Source organism: Amia ocellicauda, chromosome 4 (assembly GCF_036373705.1).
Source record: "Amia ocellicauda isolate fAmiCal2 chromosome 4, fAmiCal2.hap1, whole genome shotgun sequence".
Taxonomy (NCBI): domain Eukaryota; kingdom Metazoa; phylum Chordata; class Actinopteri; order Amiiformes; family Amiidae; genus Amia; species Amia ocellicauda.
The window spans coordinates 29607996-29627626 of NC_089853.1; the positions used below are offsets into that span (position 1 = coordinate 29607996).

The 19631-nt window shown below is 36.3% G+C and overlaps 2 protein-coding genes across 4 annotated transcripts; both read left to right on the top strand.

The window, feature by feature from the left end:
- The first annotated feature begins 703 nt into the window (after window positions 1-703).
- On the top strand, window positions 704-8514 carry lrrc61 (leucine rich repeat containing 61). 2 transcript variants are annotated; one of them, XM_066701808.1, is made up of 9 exons: window positions 704-781; window positions 2288-2383; window positions 2894-3040; window positions 3392-3452; window positions 5151-5236; window positions 5501-5566; window positions 5998-6066; window positions 6415-6537; window positions 7011-8514. In XM_066701808.1, the coding sequence occupies exons 1-9, from the start codon at window positions 730-732 to the stop codon at window positions 7115-7117; spliced, it is 807 nt and encodes a 268-aa protein (XP_066557905.1). In that variant the 5' UTR covers window positions 704-729; the 3' UTR covers window positions 7118-8514. The 2 variants fall into 2 exon arrangements, with proteins under 2 accessions (XP_066557905.1, XP_066557904.1); XM_066701807.1 differs by lacking the exon at window positions 704-781 and adding an exon at window positions 818-1002.
- Window positions 8515-9348: 834 nt separating this feature from the next.
- On the top strand, window positions 9349-19534 carry idh3a (isocitrate dehydrogenase (NAD(+)) 3 catalytic subunit alpha). 2 transcript variants are annotated; one of them, XM_066701809.1, is made up of 12 exons: window positions 9358-9466; window positions 9860-9925; window positions 13258-13320; window positions 13520-13603; window positions 14227-14341; window positions 14708-14895; window positions 16610-16743; window positions 17265-17367; window positions 17447-17511; window positions 17679-17763; window positions 18277-18429; window positions 19094-19534. In XM_066701809.1, the coding sequence occupies exons 1-12, from the start codon at window positions 9440-9442 to the stop codon at window positions 19175-19177; spliced, it is 1167 nt and encodes a 388-aa protein (XP_066557906.1). In that variant the 5' UTR covers window positions 9358-9439; the 3' UTR covers window positions 19178-19534. The 2 variants fall into 2 exon arrangements, with proteins under 2 accessions (XP_066557907.1, XP_066557906.1); XM_066701810.1 differs by lacking the exon at window positions 9860-9925 and having other exon boundaries at window positions 9349-9466.
- Window positions 19535-19631: the final 97 nt, after the last annotated feature.

The following is a 19631-nucleotide window of genomic DNA, read 5'->3' on the forward strand; positions in this document are numbered from 1 at the left end:
AATCTGCAGTTAGTTTCTTTAAGCTCTCAACTGCAAGTTCTGGTTGCCAATAGGGTATATATACTTACAATTATATTATTATTATTATTATTATTATTATTATTATTATTATTATTATTATTATTATTATGTGGCATATATAGTATTCTCATAGCCTATGTTCTATGTATTTTCTTAATTCTGTGACATGTTAAATTTTAAAATGTAGAAGTGTGTGTTAGCAATGGAAAAAGTTAATTACGAATGGAAACACAGTAACCTTAAGCAGTGACCCTGTAGTCAGTCTCAGCTGAACGCACCTTATTTCCACATCACGTTCACTGTGCGCACAGGCGTACGCAAACCTTAACGTACCGCACACTTCCTAGAAGCACACACTGCCGTGCTGTGGTGCACGCTGCTGCAAAACGGTTTTGCGATAACTGTTTGCGATACCATGCACTGTCTCCTTGACAATATCCTAGTAACCAAGGAGAGTACACACAAATGTATTCAAATGACTTCCGGGTGTCTTTTTCGATAAATCATTACTTTATTTATTTAATTTGCGTTTATTTTTTTAGATACAACTTCCTAATTTAATGTAAATATTCGTCTTCACGGTGCAACTGAATAACCATTTACCTCTTCATGCATCGTATTTCATACAAAGAGAGGTTTATTAATTATAGGTAGCTAGGCAACTAGCAACAGATGAGAGACAAAAATGTACTGAAGATCTGATATTGCATGCCAAATTCGGAATATACAAGGATGGATGCCAAAAAAGACAAGGAGCACGGTAAGGATGTATTTGAGGACCTGCCTCCAGCTTGTTGTTGCCTCTCCGCACTCAGTGGCTCGACACAGAAAAGCCAAGATGTCTGGAGACGCCGCCGCCTGGACGGAGCCCTTTGCCGCACAGCTGTGCAGTGGTTGGGAATAGCAGGGTTATGAGTGGGATCCAGATTATTTATTCAAACGAGACTCTGGCCACTGTGCGATCTTCGTATATCGATAATCGTAATCTTTTTTTTTAAATCACCTTTGAATAACAAGTCCTTGATTTATATTTTACCAAACGTCCACGTGTATTAGAGAATAGTAACTAATAATACTTCCATTTCAGTGGGCACTAAATGCACAGTTAAGGGCGTAGGCTTTCATGTTCAGAAAACCATGTATCTCTAGCTAGCTACAATGTATCATATTATCTGCAGGACTTTCTTCCTATTTTTTTCCTTTTATTGTTAAAAACAAAACGAAAAACGGAACAATTTAACAAACAACGCCGAGTTGTGATCAAATTATTAGGCTACATTTTATTTTCTAACGTTTCTGATTATGCCATTGTAGGCTAACCCTAAAAATTATGTTCTACTTTCAAAATGTGTAATATTTGCATCACAATACATTTGCATTATGTTTTTGTATCATTATTAGGTTTTAATAAAGCAATACGTGGTTAACGTCCATAATAATATGAGCTGTGCTCATGCCTTGTTATAATAACATACGGGATTATTTATGTTGAGCAATACTAATGCAATCAGTAGAGCCGATAAATATTAAAGATTGTACATATTGTTCTGTAGTCAGAAAAAAATGTGATTGAGTTTAAGCACGATATGAATGCAAAAATAAATATGACTACTGATAACACTTCTACAGCTACTTCTTATAATAGCAACGAGTTTGTATTGATATAGTTTTGCATTTAAATTATACTTGTATTTGTAAAATTTTGTATTCCAAAGTAATTCATCGTTTAAGCAGCGCAGTAATTACTCATAATCCTGATATCAGTTGGTAATCTGCCACTGGAAAAGTGAAATACAAATACACATATATGCAATGTATATTTAATGACTTTGTGAGTCGTCCTTAACCAACCCTGTCAAAACAGAGTTCAACTTTTCTTGCTTTTCCAGTAATTCACACAGCACAGAAAATGCAATACATTTAATCTCAGGCAGAACACCTTAGCAACAGCCACTAATGATGACCTCACACACAGCTCAAAGACTTAAATCCCTGTCTCTGGAAAACCTGAATGCCTGCTCGCTGGTTTTCTTCTTTTTTTGTAATCTGTGGGAAGCCTCCTATTAATAGAATGATAGAGCAGATCTATTTTACTTTATTGCCAAGGAGAACAGACAGGGACTCAGGGAGAATCAGCGTTTAAGATTCTGCTGCAATAATGAGTCATGACTTTGTGTAGCATGCAGCTAGGATGCAGAGATCAGACCAGACAGGTGGACTTCTCTTTGTTGACACTGTGTTTCTCATAGTTTCATCTGTTTTTCAGAAACTGATTTTGCAAAAATCACGGCTGCACTGCTGAAATCTAAGACAGGGGAGTTTGATTTGGAGTCAATATTGTACCTGAAGCTCCGAGGTCTTGGTAAGAGTTTTATCAATATTTTTAAAAAACATTTTCTTCATTGTGTTCAGTTTCTTTTTCGATGTTGGTGTGGGTGTTTGCCAAAACAAACAGATATTTGTTAAGAAGTACACATCCTTAAAAATAAGCTTCTTATAGGTTTAATTTAGTAGTAGCTAAAGTAATAATGCTGAAAGAAAATTAGTTATACAAAGTAAATGGTAAATTGTCATTTAGCCTTAATATGTGGATATTCAGTTAAGTGGAGATATGAATTAGCTTACAATTTAAATTCAATATTAAGAAAAGCAACATATTGTAGAGTGGTATAACAAAAACTATATACTTTACACATAATACAAGAAAAACATATACTAGGAGCAAAGTATGGCACAAAAGGAAGATTAAATGCTTGGATAAGAAAAAACAGTTTATAGAAAACAGACTGTAGATTTGACAAGTATGTTGTAGTGTATTGAAGGCTTTTTATTATTATTATCTTAATCAGATTCTATTGTTCATTTTTTGCAGGTATATGTGACCTGGGATGTATAGGAGAATGCATAAACTTGGAAAGACTGGACCTTTCAGGAAATAATATCACAAGCCTAATTCCTCTCGCTTCCCTGAAATTACTTCTTGTGTTAAATTTGTCAGCAAACAGAATCACAAATTTAGGTAAGGATACAACGGACATGAATGTTAAAGGACTTCAAATACCTGTGATGTGAAGTCATTTGGTAGTTTTATTTTGCCTTTTGCAATTAAAATAACATTATCTTAGAGTGTAATATCTGTTCGTGCAGAGAAATCGGATTCTGTAGAAACATGTTCCATTTTTGTTAACTGATGGGTGATAATTGTGCTGTAGGTGTACATTACATTATGACTGTGATATTCTTGGTACATTCAGAAGTTACCCTATGTAGTATTTGGCTTTAGTTCAGGGATAAGGGAATTATCAAATGGATTTAGATTCATTAATGACACTAACTACATGTTATTGTTTTGTTCTTTCTCTAATTGAAGAACCCATTTGCAACTGTGACAATCTGCAAAGCCTAAATGTGGCTGCCAACCTTATTAGCAGGTAATGGCGCTGTTTGAAGAAGTGCTATTTTATTAATGTGATTCTAGCAGTGTTAATAGGCTATAAAAGTTCAGGTATATTATTTGTGGATGGGTCTTAATTGCTTCCTCTTATGACTTATTTTGCAGCGCTGCACGAAACTTAATTTCATTTGCATTGCAAGCGATGTCTGCAAGTACTGCAAAAGTTTGATTTAGAGCATGAAGGGATTTCACTCTTGGTGAATAAGGAGATATTTCTTACAATGTCCTTGTGGGATTGAGTTAAGAATTTCACTACTTAACAACAGTTTGGTTTAATTAGGGCTCTACTGTTAACTACATCAATATCCCTCAGTAAATATGATATATTCAGATAATGTCTAGAGACTAGAAATGTTCAATGTGTTGCAGTGAATTGTACATAGAATTCTTTAATTCTCTGATGACTCGATGTTCCCAGGCATTTCTTTATGTTTTACTTAAGGGATCACGAGTCTGAATTCAAACAGTGTAGGCACATTTAAAGATTTATTACATTTCCATACACTCTATCAAATTCCATGATATACTTTTAAGGAAATGTAAAACGTTACACAGTGCAACATGTAGTTTTTTTACAACATGTAGTGTATAATATCATGTAATAAGACATGTACTGAAGCAAAATACAGTACAGGAGACAGCAATATGCACTGTATTAAAGTGTAAACAATAATTCTGAACTAATCAGGACAATTCCCCTTTAGGTTTACTTGATGTTTAAAGTCTCTTTAGGTGATTTCAGTGATTTCTAAAGAAGTCATGGCTGCATCACTAACACCCTGCTCTTTGGCTAAACTGGAATGATCTTATATGTTTATTCATTGCATCAGATATATTTGATACTTGTTCCCCTATTGGAGCTTATCCTAAAATCTAGGCTTTGGATAGTCTAACACATCCCATATGCTGTAAGCAACTGCAAGAATTTATATTTTCCAAAAACCTTTCACAGTATTTGAGAATCCCACTGTGCTACACAAAGCATCTATTGTGATTATTATGGGATTACCTCTCAGTAGCATGGATTCCCTGTGGCATTGGACAATTTAAATTAACAATGTTTATCCTAAAGGAAGTATCTCTCATTTACTTAAAAGAGAAAACCAGACAATCCCCCCCAAAAGAAAATGATTTTTGCATGACTGAATGGTATGCATATCTTTCACAGTTCAAACAATAGACAGTTATTTAAAAGGAGAGACTAAAGCAATTGAACTATTTTATGGTGTGATTGCAGGTGTGACCCTGTTATCAATGATGTAGAAATCAAGAGAGGGAGATAAAAGTGAGAATAAGACATCATTATATCTGTGCTAAAAATTAGTCCAGGTTAGAGTTGGCAAGAATCCGTTGTATAAATTTGAACAGTCATGTACAGTAAGAGTAACTATATATTACAGGACAAAGTGTGCAGAAACCCATAATAACAAAGCTGGTGTTTTTTCTTTCCACTGTTTAATGTGTGAGATATATTATTCACCATCAATATGTCTTATCTGTGAAATATATAGCATGGCTTAAGAATCACAACTGAGTAATCCTGCTGAGTGTATTGCTTGGTACTGTTGTGCTTCTTAAACATGTACGATGACTCTGAAATTGTTTTCTGGGGGTAAAAGTCTGTTCTTCACATTAATGTAATATTTATTAATTTTTGCCACCTACGAATGTACAGTGTTGAACACTTGCACTGTCTGCACTCCTTAAGAAAACTGGAAAGTATTCGTCTTAAGGACAACACATTTAGCTACAACAATCCAGGTTTGTAATATTCATGTGTTTTGTTATGATGGTATTCATCAAATATTTGTAAAATGTGACATAAATAGTAACTCAACTGTCCCTATTTGGTTTCAGATTATTTAGTTAGTTGCTTTTAATTTGCAACATCAGTTTTTTGCATTTGTTTTGTAGAAGTTTTTTTTTGTTCAACAAATTATGCATGGAAAATGTTTTATGAATCTCTCTGGTCTTGAGTTTCTGTATATTTTGTAATGCATATTACTGTTTTTATGTTGTTTTTAGTTTGCAAGAACACATCATATAGAAATTTAATCCTAGAAATGTTCCCAAACATCAAGGTAGTGGATGGTAAGTTTTTTTTGTTTTTGTTTTTCATTCATGTACATATACATGGAGTATTTTAGGTGATACTGAAAGAAAAATGTTATTTGTTTAATGTTTACCAGCAGTGTAGTAACACAGAGCTCAATGCAGTGCACTAATGGTAGGCTATTATTTACAGTTTACACTGTAATCTGGTTCTGTCAAATTTGAGGTCATACTAGTTTATCCTTTTAAAATATAGTGGCTGTTTTAAAGTCTAGCTAACTTCATACAATGTAGTTGAAAACCATGAACATAATCATTCTATTTCTTTAAATTAGCATTTCAGATCATTTATCCATGTTTCTCATCTTTGAGACCTCTCTTGGTACATTTTCCAGCTCTACAGAGTTTTCAGCATTTCGGCAGTACACTTGGCATGCTGTTGTACCAGGTGTGCTTCTCTTCCTTTCTAGGTGAAAGGGTGGTTGGCCGTGGCAGTGATTTATATCAGCTATGCAAAGACATTGATGAGTCTCTGAAAGGTGTTTTTTTCTGACTCCTCTCTCTCTTTATTTATTTTTCCAAAACATTTACATTTATCTTTCACTAATTTATTTACACATTTTATCAGATTGTATGAATTCAGTTCATTATAAAGTTATGATTGTTTATTAAAATGACTGCTGATCTTTTTCTGGAAGTGGTCAAAAGGTCCTTAGGAGAAGTTCTATTAAATTGATTTTTCAAATGTAAATCTGTTGGTTTATGTACAAAACAACAACATATCTTCACAGTATTAGCAATATAGAATAGCTCTGGAAAAGAACATAGTCTCACTAATTATATTTTACTTCAATTAAAATGGCTTTTCCTGATGTTATTCCTAACAGGATTTTATAAAAATGGTCCACTGCCAGATGTACCTGACTGCAAACCCTGGGTTGAAGAAGGTTTTTGGGATCTGAAGAGATCAAACAACGCTATAATTGAAGAGGCCTACAAACAATTTAATGGTTAGTATTTACCATCCCAAACAGGCAACACTAAAGTCTTTTAAGTTGAAAGTACTTTCAAGGATTTGTAATTTTCTGAGTTTGTGATTAATGGTGTTCCTTGTAACCCCTTCTTGTTTCTGTCTGCAATTTGCTAGGCTAACTAACTTAAAGATGGTCCCAGAAAAGTCAAAGGAAACTAGCACCCTGCAATGCTCTCAAGCTTCCTGGTGATTCCTTATAGCAAGGTGGTCAAGTAGTTTTAATTTTGAAACAGTCTGCCATATTGTAGAATCTTAATAAAAACCTAAAACAATAGCAGACAATCACAAAGCATGATCTATTGAGGAAGTAAAAATGTTGCTAAAAAATAATTCATGTATAGGTCTTGGTTGGATTCATCTTACTGAATCTGAAGATAGTTCAAGAAACACATTCAGTATAGATAGTTGTTCTGTACTCTTTTATGTTAAACTTGTGTTATGTTTCCACAGATGTCCTACATGAATGCAGACTGCTGAACAACAGGGCTGCTCATGTGATAGCTCAGACTGAAAGAGCTCTGAGCATGAAGAATCAGCCAAAGCAGTACGTCCTATGAAACCCTGAGCAGCATTTCACTTCAGTGCAGTAGTCCTTATAGCTTCAAGCAAATCAGTGTATAACATATCCTTTTGCTTTACACAGCATCAATGCCAGTATCCTTACATGCCTATGATATGGCAAGGGTAGCCTAAAGACTTGTAACTATTTGTGAGTATTGCACATCAGTCCTGTTTACAAATATTAAATGAAATCAAAGCAGACGCACACATGAAGCCCCTCCGTTTCATGAAGGTGCTGTTCAGATGTTCTCCGTATGCAATAAGCATACTTCATGATTTTTCATAAGTTATACTTAACATTATTGCTTCAGAAGGAATGATAGTCTACAGTGTAGAACAATATGCAATTTTACTCTTTTAATGGGGCTTCTAGTTAAAAAAATGAAAAACACCTTTTTTGTATTTAGTGATATGCACATTGCATTTTATCACCTTTTTAAATGTTGCTATTATTCACTATGGTTTTCAGGCTTTAAAAGGGAGTTACATATCAAATATTTTCTATATGCACAGGTTTCCAACATAGCGTGCCTGCGATTTGTTTAAATCGACAACACATTTATGAATTAAAATGACACTCAACATCCACACAAGTGTTGCTCATATCATTGTACATTTGAAAGAAAGTTGAATGACAAGAAAAGCAAATTATACATAGAGTAAATTCTACAAACCTTGACTTTAATTGCAGTTCTACAGTGTTTATCATGGAAACCCTGACCTTCCTACCTCATCCACACAATCTCTTTCGAGGGAAGTAGTTACTATTAGATACAACTCTAGCTGTTTTTTTTAACTGAATTATAGGTTTGCTTCTTGCTTGGAAATAATGTATGTTTTATAAGTCAGATTTTTATGTAACAAAGGTGTTTAAATTATGTTTTCTGTTATCAATTCCCCCAAACTGGCATTTTATTTTAGGATTCTTTAGTCAAGCTGTGCTTAGTGGGACTATGTGGGCTGACAAACCACGTTTTTTGTTTTGTTTTGGCGAGGATAATTTGTATGCTTTCATGTCTGCTTTAATAGAAAGTAACTAATATATGTATTTGGGGTTAAAACTTATTTTCAAATCTTGTATATTTGAGACTTTCTACTGTGGTGTCAAGCTTTCTAACACTGTTTAATACAGCAGGACAAATCAAGTGGTTAAGACCAAACTGATGCTGTTTATAACTACCTTTGATGACTGCCTTTTTCCTCACATTGTTTTTGTTAGGTACATGAAAAATAGAACCTCACAACAATACAAAACCTAAAACAATGTAACAATATTTCCTTAAGATTCACAGTTGTGTGACATAATGATGATAAAAGCAACAATGTGCTGCATATCAGATTGTGTATTTTTAAAAATGGGATATTTAATGCCAATAAAAAAATAAAAATGAAAGATGTCTTTCTGCTTTTCTACAGTTTGTTCTATAAGTGTGACATATTTTATAGTATACAATCACCTTGATTTTATTCAGATGTCATTAAGTTTAATATTGTTTTTATAGCTATTCTGCATTAGGAATAGTTCACCAAGTGGGGTGAGAGAAGCAATCGTAGAGGGATATAGACCATCACAAATAAGAGCTTTGTACTCCATCTGGTGGCACATCTGAGTAAAGCACATTACATTATATGGGATTCCAACTAAAATACATTAAAAAATGTTAAATAGCAACAACTGTAGATGATTTAATTGCATTTATATTAAAATAATTATATATATATATACATTTATTTTTTAAATTGTTATTTTACATGTGTATCATATTCTGCACCTCCTAATGCAGTGGTTCTCAATCCTGGTCCTGGTCCCTACCCTGCTGTTTTTTGTTCTGGTAGAGCTCTCAATTACTTAATCACTAGTAGGGTACTTAATGTAATCCTAATTTAACTAATCATTTGAAACGGTAGATGGAACTTGGAACTCTCCAACTTGTTGTAAGCTATGTCATTTAAAAAGTAAAATGAATCCAAATGGTTGAATGGTTCTGTTAAGTACCTACGACCAGGATTGAGAATCAGTGTCGTCATGGGACTTTTATCTTTTTTATCTTTTGTTTTATATTTATTTCTTGTTTTAATGGAACACAAACCATGTCCGTATCCTTTTTTTTTTACACAACTCTCACTTTCTCCCACTTGAAATCGCTGGGTGTGCGGATCTGTGCACAACGAGTTAAAGCGGTGATGCTCTAGGTGGGTGGCGTCACAATGACTCGTGTTCACCCGGAAAAGGGCTTTGCTGTGCAGGAAGCGCATGTAGGGAGCCGCGGGACAGTACGGTACTACTGATAGACTGCACGGAAGCTAGCGCAGAGACAATGGCTGGAAACGCGTGGAGGTCAACGGTAAGGGATCGACGACCGCGTATCAGCAGAGCCGCAATAGCAGGCTTTGGCGGGTCTAACAAGATGTAGTCGCATCGTTTATTTGAAAGGCAGCGTTGTCTGCGGATGCGACTAGAAACGTCAGACTGCAGGGTAGAGGCCCTAGCGCTGTGCCCTTCACCCTATTCACGGAGAAGGGCTGAACATCTGTGCTCTGTACAAACACATCTGGAGATCGTTTATATTTAAGATTCATGTTTTGTATAAAATGTGCTTAGCTCTAGTTGTCTTTCAGCAGCCCGATACTGTGGTTAACATCCATGGCATGTGGGAAGGACTGCTGGTACACTTGAGCCAGTGTCCTCTGTCTGCCGTGTATTCGCCGTAACTGAACCTCTGCTGACATTCTTGCAGATCTTAAAGCTACTGGAAAAATATGGGTTACGGGTAGCCGGCAAGAGTAACACGCAGACACAGGAAGTAAGACCTTTTTCTACATAAAAAACAATGTGTACAGGCCAGCAAGTCGTTAAGGATTGTAATGTTAAAGATATAGTATCCTTGTTCCAGGCAGTTAAATCACTCAACCTGGCTGTGTTAATTGTATTTCTAAATCCAGTCTTTACAAATGGACTCTTTCGGGTTCGTTGCAGGGGCGCCTTTGCCATCCCAAGGTCACTAGGTTTGCATCTGTAGCCTGTTTAACGGATTGTGAAACGCATCTTCACAGGGTCATTTCACACATTTTGCAACAATTAGTTCTAACGGTAATCTATATATAAAGTTAATATTTGATATTGCAGTAAAGACCTCACAGATCAAGAAGAGATCTATGAAGCCTGAAATACTCGCATCGCTAGTGTCCAGAGAAATTAACTCGTGCATCATTTTCTGTATCACTCATGTACCTGTATCCCTGACAGAAATGTGATTTTGGCCTTGTTACCATAAGTATCCTCATGGTGCTTGCCATAATCTTCACAGGCTTCTTTAGTTAGCATCACGTGAAATGATGAAGACTATGATGATAATATGAAGAATAGAATTAGCAACTACTATCTGTAGTAATCATCATAGTTTGTCACAAACTGCACATATCACATGTGAAACTTCATTAATCCCAATTAATTAGCATGTCCTTTTCACAAATAATGTGTGGGAGTATATCAAGTGCTGTCCTATACATAAACTTGAGTGATTTTTTTTTACCCAGGTGTTCTTACCAAGCACAGTGCATGTATCTAATTGGGATGAGACACTATTATTTTTATTATTATTATCACCCAATTTCTTAGCAGACACCCTTATCCAGGATGACTTGCAACATATCACATTATTTTTACAGCTGAGCATTTACTGGAGCAATCTAGGTGAAATACCTTGCTCAAAGGTACAACAGCAGTGCCCCCACCTGGGGATTGAGCCCACAACCCTCCACTTCAGAATCCAGAGCCCTGACCACTACTGCACACTGCTGCCACATGGCCTCTTATAACAAGGATACTTTTCTGAAATGGCTTTACAGACCTGCTTTCCCACTCCACTCCCCATATTGGAGGCTATACCAAGGATTAATCCACATTATTCCCTGTGTTAAATTGATCTCAACGGCCTGGACAAGTTAAGGATCTGGTGTAATGTCAAACTAATTTGATATACAGAATTTAAATATACTAAAGTTTAAATACCTTAAGGGTACTTGCGTCCTGTAAAATCCACACACAGCATTGCCCACTTAATCCCGGCAAGCAATCTTGAGGGAGCGTAGAACACCAACAGGGAATTAATGTCTGCACTATTACCAGAAGTAATGGGACAGGCCTGATTCCACAGCAGTGGATTATGGACCTGGACTTGTATGTTAGGTAGAGGACTTGGCCGGTGGAGTGGGCTGCTACCATAATATGCCCCTCTGTATTGGGATATTTTAGATAACTGTGCACTACCAACAAGTATGGGATTTTCTGGTCAGAGCCTGAACATCTGTCAGCTCACTATGATGCCATTTCACAAAGTTGGAAGTGTGATTAGTTCCAAGTTGAGGCCCAAGTTGTAGTCTTGCACTGTTATTAACTGTGCTATGACAGGAAGGGAAGATTACTGATGGTCAAGGCAGACCCTTCTTTACACTTGTGAGCAGCTGTGGTAATTTGGTGTTGTCCCAATACTTTTGTTGATATAGTGGTTTTTGTTTGTTTGTTTGTTTGTCTTTAATTCTCATTTAAATTTCCAATAATCACTTTGGAATGTAATCTAGAGTTAATGCCGTGACTGGTTTGGAAGCAAAAACATTTGTTTTGCTTGATCTATTATTTTAGTTCTTGGGGCAAAATACTAGTAGATGCTGTGAGGAGATTTTTGTTACGTTAATTAGGTTTGTGAATACATAATTATTACTTGATTAGTAGACACCCTTATCCAGGGTGACTTACAATTGTTACAAGATATCACATTATTTTTTACATTTACCCATTTATACAGCTGGGCATTTACTGGAGCAATCTAGGTAAAGTACCTTGCTCAAGGGTACAACAGAAGTGTCCCCACCTGGGATTGAACCCACAACGCTGTGCTCCACAGTCCAGAGCCCTAACCACCACTACTACTGGGATTCATTAATGTAGATTAATCCCTGGTTAATGTTGTTTTTGTTTTGTTGAATAGGCTCCACTACTTAAATTCTTATATTTATTTTTACTTTCCTAGTCATAACTGCTGAAACCCTCAAAAACCTATAATTTTATTTAAAAACAAAAGAGATGCAACAAAACATTTTCTTTCAGATTGACTCTGATTTTAGCTCATTTAAATGCTTTTCAGAATTAACAAAGGTTTTTGATGGTGTTCAGGAGTAGTTCATTTGAGATGCTTTTCGTTATTTAATATGGGTGTCACCCTCTTGCATGCTCCTTTGCTGCTCTGTTTGTCTGGAATCTGTGGTGAATGTTTGCTCTCCTCATCTCACAGTTGTGGCTTGTTATATCACCTATCCTAATTAATGAGTTTATGATACACTTTAAAATCCCAATTAGATTACATTAATCATATTTATTCTGTCACGATTGTTTTCTTAAACTTTTACAGACACACAGAAAGTGTGATAGATAGATTAGAACACTTATTAAGTCAATGGTTACTTGAGTTCACACAGTATACTGTGGTTAAGCAGTCCGATTATGCTTTGGCCTCGTAGAAGGTCACCGTAAACTTCTGTTCTTAATCAAGAGACTTGGAGAGGCCACAGCTGTGATGTGTTGTAAAAAGATCAAATCTGCCTGTCTTCGAACAAAACATGTTGAAGCTCATAACGTAACATAAACCATTTTAAAATAAGCATGAAGGCAATCATTCTGTTTATTTTCAGATTTGTTTTATGGTCTTGATAAGTGAAAACCACATGTATGCTAGGGAGATAAAATAGACCATTTAAGTTATAATTAGGAAAGGTGTTTGTTTGTTCTTCCTGCCTATTTGAAACACATGTAATGTTTTCTCTACCGAGAGTTGAAAGATGACGTGGAGTTAAGCAATAGCCCATGCACATACAATTTGGCTGTTAAGAAATATTCACAAGACTCAATGTATAATAATTAATCATTGGTAGGTACAAATTTAGTTTTGTTTAATAAAGTAATGAGCTAAGCCTATATTATAAATTATGTTCTTCTATAGAGAAGAAATGAAGCCTAGTTAAGGCTTTTGACAAATTTTACATTATTCAAAAAATTCTGCTAAGGTTGTAAAATGTAGCTTATTTTGTTTGCAGATATGTAAATAAATAAAAAAATATTGATTTTTATTTTGATGTTTAGGTGTCCCGTGTCATTGCTGCTGTAAAGAGCCAGCCCTCAGTCACAAGAAGTTATGGCAGCGGGGTAAGTTAACAGTTCTTCACATTTTTCAACCAGTATTGTTTATGTAATCTTTTCCATATTAATGCATTATATGAATATATATTTACTAGGTTTCAGTTAATTATAAGATAATTGCCTGGCAGACAGAATGTTGTTTCAGATTTCTTTAGTACGGTATACCTGCATGTATTTTAAGTCCTCTTTGGTATTTTGTTTTTAGGCACAGACTGTAACACTAATCCCCGGGGATGGAATTGGACCAGAAATTTCAAGTGCTGTGATGAAGATCTTTGAAGCTGCCAAAGTAAGTTTGAAAAAGGGAATTGCAAAAAGCTATCAAATAAGAGAATCTTTTGCCGTCACGAGTCTCCAAGGAGACTGCATTTTGAAAATATTAGCTTTTCCTTGGGGTTTTCAGCTTGATTTGTGTCTATCCATGTTAGAACTTGATCCTGTTTTGGCAGGAGACTTTTTTTAGATAATTACTTTACTGCCACTCCCACTGTGTGTAAAAGCCTTCCTGCCTGAAACTATGCCACACAATTTCATGTAGAATCCAAAACATTAATAAACAGTGCCAATACTTTGGTGAGTGTATGTGCTTTAGTAAATAAAACAAAACTAAAAAAATCCTCCCATATTGGTAAGCTAGTATTGTTAATTATATATACATCCACATAAAAGATGCAAAGATTAAATAATACATTTTGCAGGCATGATATGGGAAAGGGAAGCTATAGATTAAAGCAAGTGGGAGCATCTTGGGAGACCTTCATCCAGCAGTGGATCGATATAGGCTGATGATGATCTATATATGTGTGTATATACATGCATGTATGAACCCTATAGTGGTTATATCTGCATGTGGACGGAGTACCTTCGTGAAGTTGCTATGTTAATGTGGGGTTTTTAACATTTTTATCTAAGGCTCCAGTTCTGTGGGAGGAGAGAAATGTTACTGCGATTAAAGGCCCAGGAGGAAAGTGGATGATCCCTCCTGAAGCTAAAGAGTCGATGGATAAAAGCAAAATTGGATTAAAAGGTCTGAACATTTCTGTGGTCTTTCACAAATCATTCCTGAATTTACAGCATTCGGTTAGAAGTTGGGTCACTTTATATGCATTCAGATCGGGTCACTTTTTTTGTATTTCATCCAGCTAAGATCAGAAAGTCACGGTGATGGTTACCAAGTGTTTTTTTTGGTCAGCTTGATTGACGATGCAAATTCATTGGGAGAGGTGATGTTGGGAATGCATCCCTCTCATTTTGGATGAGATTAGAAATATTAGTCTGTTTTTGTATTACATTAGTATGGACTTTATTAGGAAATGGTTAGTGCCACATCTTGCTTAGACTTTTATAATGGAATGAAATGGGCACATTCTTACTTTTCTCTGATCTTGCTTAGGTCCTTTAAAGACTCCCATTGCTGCTGGCCATCCCTCCATGAACCTGCTGCTTCGGAAAACCTTTGACCTTTACGCCAACGTGCGCCCATGTGTTTCCATCGAGGGCTACAAGACGCCCTACACTGATGTGAACCTTGTCACCATCCGAGAGAACACCGAGGGGGAGTACAGTGGCATTGAGCATGTGGTATGTGTTTCCATTGCAACATGACAATGTGCATAGACTGCTATGTTGAAAAGATCTGAAGCAGTCAATGGTGTTCTATAACAACATAAGAAAGTAACCTGTTCAGCAAGACTGGGTTGCATACTTAAGCAAACAAGGTGGGAATGTGGAAACTGTCTTCTCTTACCTATTCTCACTTTGAAATAGATTAGAAATGCACAGACTACTCACTCTTTATAGTCTCTGAAGAAGTTTTAAAATGTAAAATACCACCAGAGCTGCACTGTTGCAAACATTCATGGGAAATGTACATGACATAAACATAATTGAACTTAACAGACTCAGGTGTGTGTGTGGAGGGGGGGGCATAATTGGACCTTGAAGTTCAAATATCCATAATTGTCACTCTAATGCTAACTCATTAAAAGCTTAAAATGCCAAGGCGCTGTTTTTCTTAGAAGTAGGTTCATTTCATAATTAAATTATCAAATAAATATTAGCAATCGAGTTATTGTACAGTGTATGCATTTTATCCTGTGTTGTTCATAATCGAAACAGTAGCCCACTATTGCTGGTGCTAGCTTTTTGATTTTCATTGCTCCAACATGTGGTATCCCTGCTTCATTTTGTTTATTTTTCAAGAAAATAAAGTACTCCTTCACCTCCCATATTAAGCACCTCTGCTGTACTGGGTAGTTGCTTTGGCATAAATGCATTTCTCATCAGTACTAAACGGAAAAACCTCCCTATCGTGTAACAGTCCTTAACTGTGAGTTACCCTGCTCTACTCCGACTAAATCACTGCCCTGCACTGCTTCGTCATGTGGAACCTCCTTACATTTGTATCGTAAGAAGCTGCCTTTTCCTTTTAATTCACTACATTAGGGCTGTAGCCTTCATACTGGGCCATGTGGCTTTTGCGTTTAATTCTTCTAAGTCTTTTGAATACAGTGCTAGCAGGATTGGAGAGAGCACACATCTCGTTTTTCAGCCCTGTTTGTCCTAGGTAAGAGTCAAGGCAACAAATGAAAACTAAGAAAAGCCAGACTGTACCCTCCTGCCCCTTTAATTTTCTTGTTCACTGTTCCCACCCCCCCACTATTGAGTATTGACATCCTTTCATTCCTCGCATTGACCTTCCATCTGATCATTCAGTCATTCATTCGTGTTGTAAACCATTGTGAGTAATCATTTCCTTGCCAGTTGTTGTGAAATTCCTGCACTATAAGCCTACCCCCAGGTTACAATACACAAAGGGCAACCTTCCTTTCCACTTCAGGTAATGAAATGCAATTACTCCTATTATTATTATTAAAACAGTTACATTAATGCTTCAGAGCCTAGAATGTAACTTCCCCTTACACTTAACACATGCCTGCATTGATGAATTTTGTCAAGAATGATTTTCTGCAGCAGTGGTTTGTAACTTCATTAAATTAAATTCCCTTATTTAAAAGTTCTTGCTGATAAGCGGTTCATGTATTCAGTCTCTCATTCCCTCCCTTGCTCCCTTTATCCCTCTTTTGCTACACCCTCAAGAGCTTCCCTGGCTCTGTTCTTGGCTATTTCCTTTAAACAAAGACCTACATTTTCTTATCCCTAAAAGCTTGAGAGAAATCGTTGACTCCGTTGTTTTCTGTTTGAATAGAAAAGTATTCAACTATGTAACCAACTAGCAGAAGTACTCAGAGTTCCCACCAGAGTTTCATTCTTCATTTTCCATCTTCTCTTGCAGATTGTCGATGGAGTTGTACAGAGTATAAAGCTGATCACTGAAGATGCCAGTAGGCGTATAGCGGAGTTTGCATTTGAGTACGCCAGAAATAACCAGAGGAGCACAGTTACGGCAGTTCACAAAGCCAACATTATGTAAGGGTGATTTTGATTAAATATACTGTAATTATACATCCATCTCTATGTATTAAGTACATACCCATTCTTGTTGTTTCTCAGTGAACAAGGGAATTGTATTTGGTTAGATATAAAACTTAAAGAGAACAAACTTTGTGGAATTCAGCACACACTGGAGTTACACATTATAGTTTTTTTTTTTTTTCTTTTGGTAAATCCTTAAATGTATTTATGTGATTCATACATTAGGCATTGTTTTTGCAAAGGGTTTACATTCTGGTGTAGTTAATGCCACACCTTAGCAGAAGAGACTGTGAATGTTCAACAATTGCACAGCTACAGGGCAAAAAATCAAGCATTTAGTTGTTCCTAACTGTGTTTTTCATGAATTGCTTTACAAAAGATAAGCAAAGTAATTTGATACTAATATCTGTGCGTGTGTGTACAATGATCCTTTGAATATCAAGACACATGCAAGTGATTGACATGTTCACTGAGAAGATTTATATCTAAATGTATTATTTATCCCTTCGTTCCAGGCGTATGTCTGATGGACTTTTTCTGAGAAAATGTCGGGAAGTCGCTGAGAACTACAAGGATATTAAATTCACAGAGATGTATCTGGACACTGTGTGTCTGAATGTAAGATGTGACCTCTTTCTGACATTCGTATTGAAATAAAAAGTGTTTGATATTTCGTAAGTTTTCGCTTTCTTTTTAGATGGTGCAAGATCCAACACAATTTGATGTTCTGGTAATGCCCAACTTATATGGTGATATCCTGAGGTGAGTAGACTGTGCAATGTTTATCTTCTGCTTTACTAATCATAAAAAAATAAAATACAAATTAAGCAATTGTAACAAAGTGACTCAGGGGGTCAAATTGAATGAAAATTAAGCTACAACAACTAAAAACCTGCTATAAATGTTAATGAAGAGCGTTTATGTTGCAGTGATTTGTGTGCTGGGTTGATCGGAGGCCTGGGTGTGACTCCTAGTGGGAACATTGGAGCCAATGGAGTTGCCATATTTGAATCGGTATGTTGAGAACTTTATTGTCATTGTGTGTCTTGCTCACTTTAGCTTAGATCTGGCATATTTGCTATACATTCCTCTTAGTTTAACTGTATTAAGAGTTCAAACATTGCAGACAGTTTGAAGAACAGCGCACAAATGAACAGTGGAAAAGATGCACTGGGCTGGCACCTTCACAGCCCATTCTGTTCATGGCAGTCTCGTAACGTTGCGTGACCGATTTTCTCTTGAAAGATGCAACTGTCACCTTTTGAAATAGGCACAGTATAGATCACATTTGCTGACACTCAACATGCCACAGAACATGTCAACATGGCACGGCTGCTGTACAGAAATTAATGGTACCCTAGGGCAAAATTGTCCCATTCATCTAGATGAGCAGGAAAGCAAAGGGCTGAGATGTTGTTATAAAACTGATTTGATATATGTTTAGGACAACGGGTTTGTGATATTGGGGCATGGCTGCTACCAGGTTTAGTTTTGTTGTTTCTGAGCTGTGTTGTCTGTCCTCCCCAGGTTCACGGCACTGCTCCGGACATCGCCGGCAAGGACCTGGCCAACCCCACTGCCCTGCTGCTCAGCGCTGTGATGATGCTGCGTCACATGGGGCTCCACAGTTACGCCACGAAAGCAGAGCGTGCCTGCTTTGACACCATCAACGACAAGAAGGTCCGTGCTGTAGATCTGACGTAACAATCCTTCAATGCGTCTCTTCAGTTATACTGCCCTACAGCTTGCTCTGTGCCCTTCATTGTTCTTCTAGACTGTTGGCACATATGCTTAACTTTAAGAGTCCAAATTATGCATTTTGTTAATGTCAAAGCCTTTCCAATATGGTAATACAGATATTACAAATTCCAAAATAAAATCTTATAGCCCCACAGAAACCGAGCAGTAAGACCAGTAGCTGATAATCTTTCCTTTTTGAAAGGGTCCTCGAAATGAAAAAACTATAGCTTTATGTTCAGAGCTCCATATAATGTTACATCTTTGAGACTTACAAGTGTTAAGTATATTTACATTACTGCAATTTCTGTGTAGCCTTTATCACAGTAATGCATGTTCCACACAGTGTTTGTTGTAAAGCAGAGTTGACTTGCCTCTGCTCTCATTGCTCGTATCATTATAAATGTATTGTATGTGTGTATTCTGTTTTTCCAGTTTTTATTGCACTTGTGCAGTGCTGCCACCTACTGTGGTTTTCAGGAAACGGATGTTGGACAGATGTACTGTAATTCTAAAAAGAAATGTAATTCGGACTACCCAGTTTTATTTGTTCTGTAAACTTAAGTAATTTGGAAAACTTATACTTTCTCTCCCTCTCTGTCTCTAGGTTCTGACCAAAGATCTTGGAGGAAACTCAAAATGTTCAGAATTCACAAACGAAATCTGCCGCAGAGTACTTGACATGGATTAAGACCCCTTCTCGGCTGCAATGGTGAAAACGGATAAATACATCAGTTACTTTAAAACCCTCCAGATCCATAGCATCCTGGTATATACAAACATTTCTATTGTATAAATACAAAAAAAACTAACTACTGTGGTTGACTTCTGAATGTCTTTCTTTTCTGAAAACACAAAGCAGTGTCTTACACTTTGTTGTCTTTTGATTAGTGTCGGTGTACTTTATTTGCAAATAATTGCTTTAAATATTCTTTATTTATTGACCAAAAAAGCCTTTGATTTTTTTTATTTTGGTAAAACTCCTGTTTCGTCGGTGATGTAATATTGTCTGTCTCCAGAATCCCATTAAAGGGAAAGATGTTTTGAACCATGTTTTATCCTTCTTTTGTATTATAACATTTGGTGAGTCACTGGTTTTGTGAAGAAAAAAAACTAAAGTTGCAGTATGAAATGTTACCTAAGCA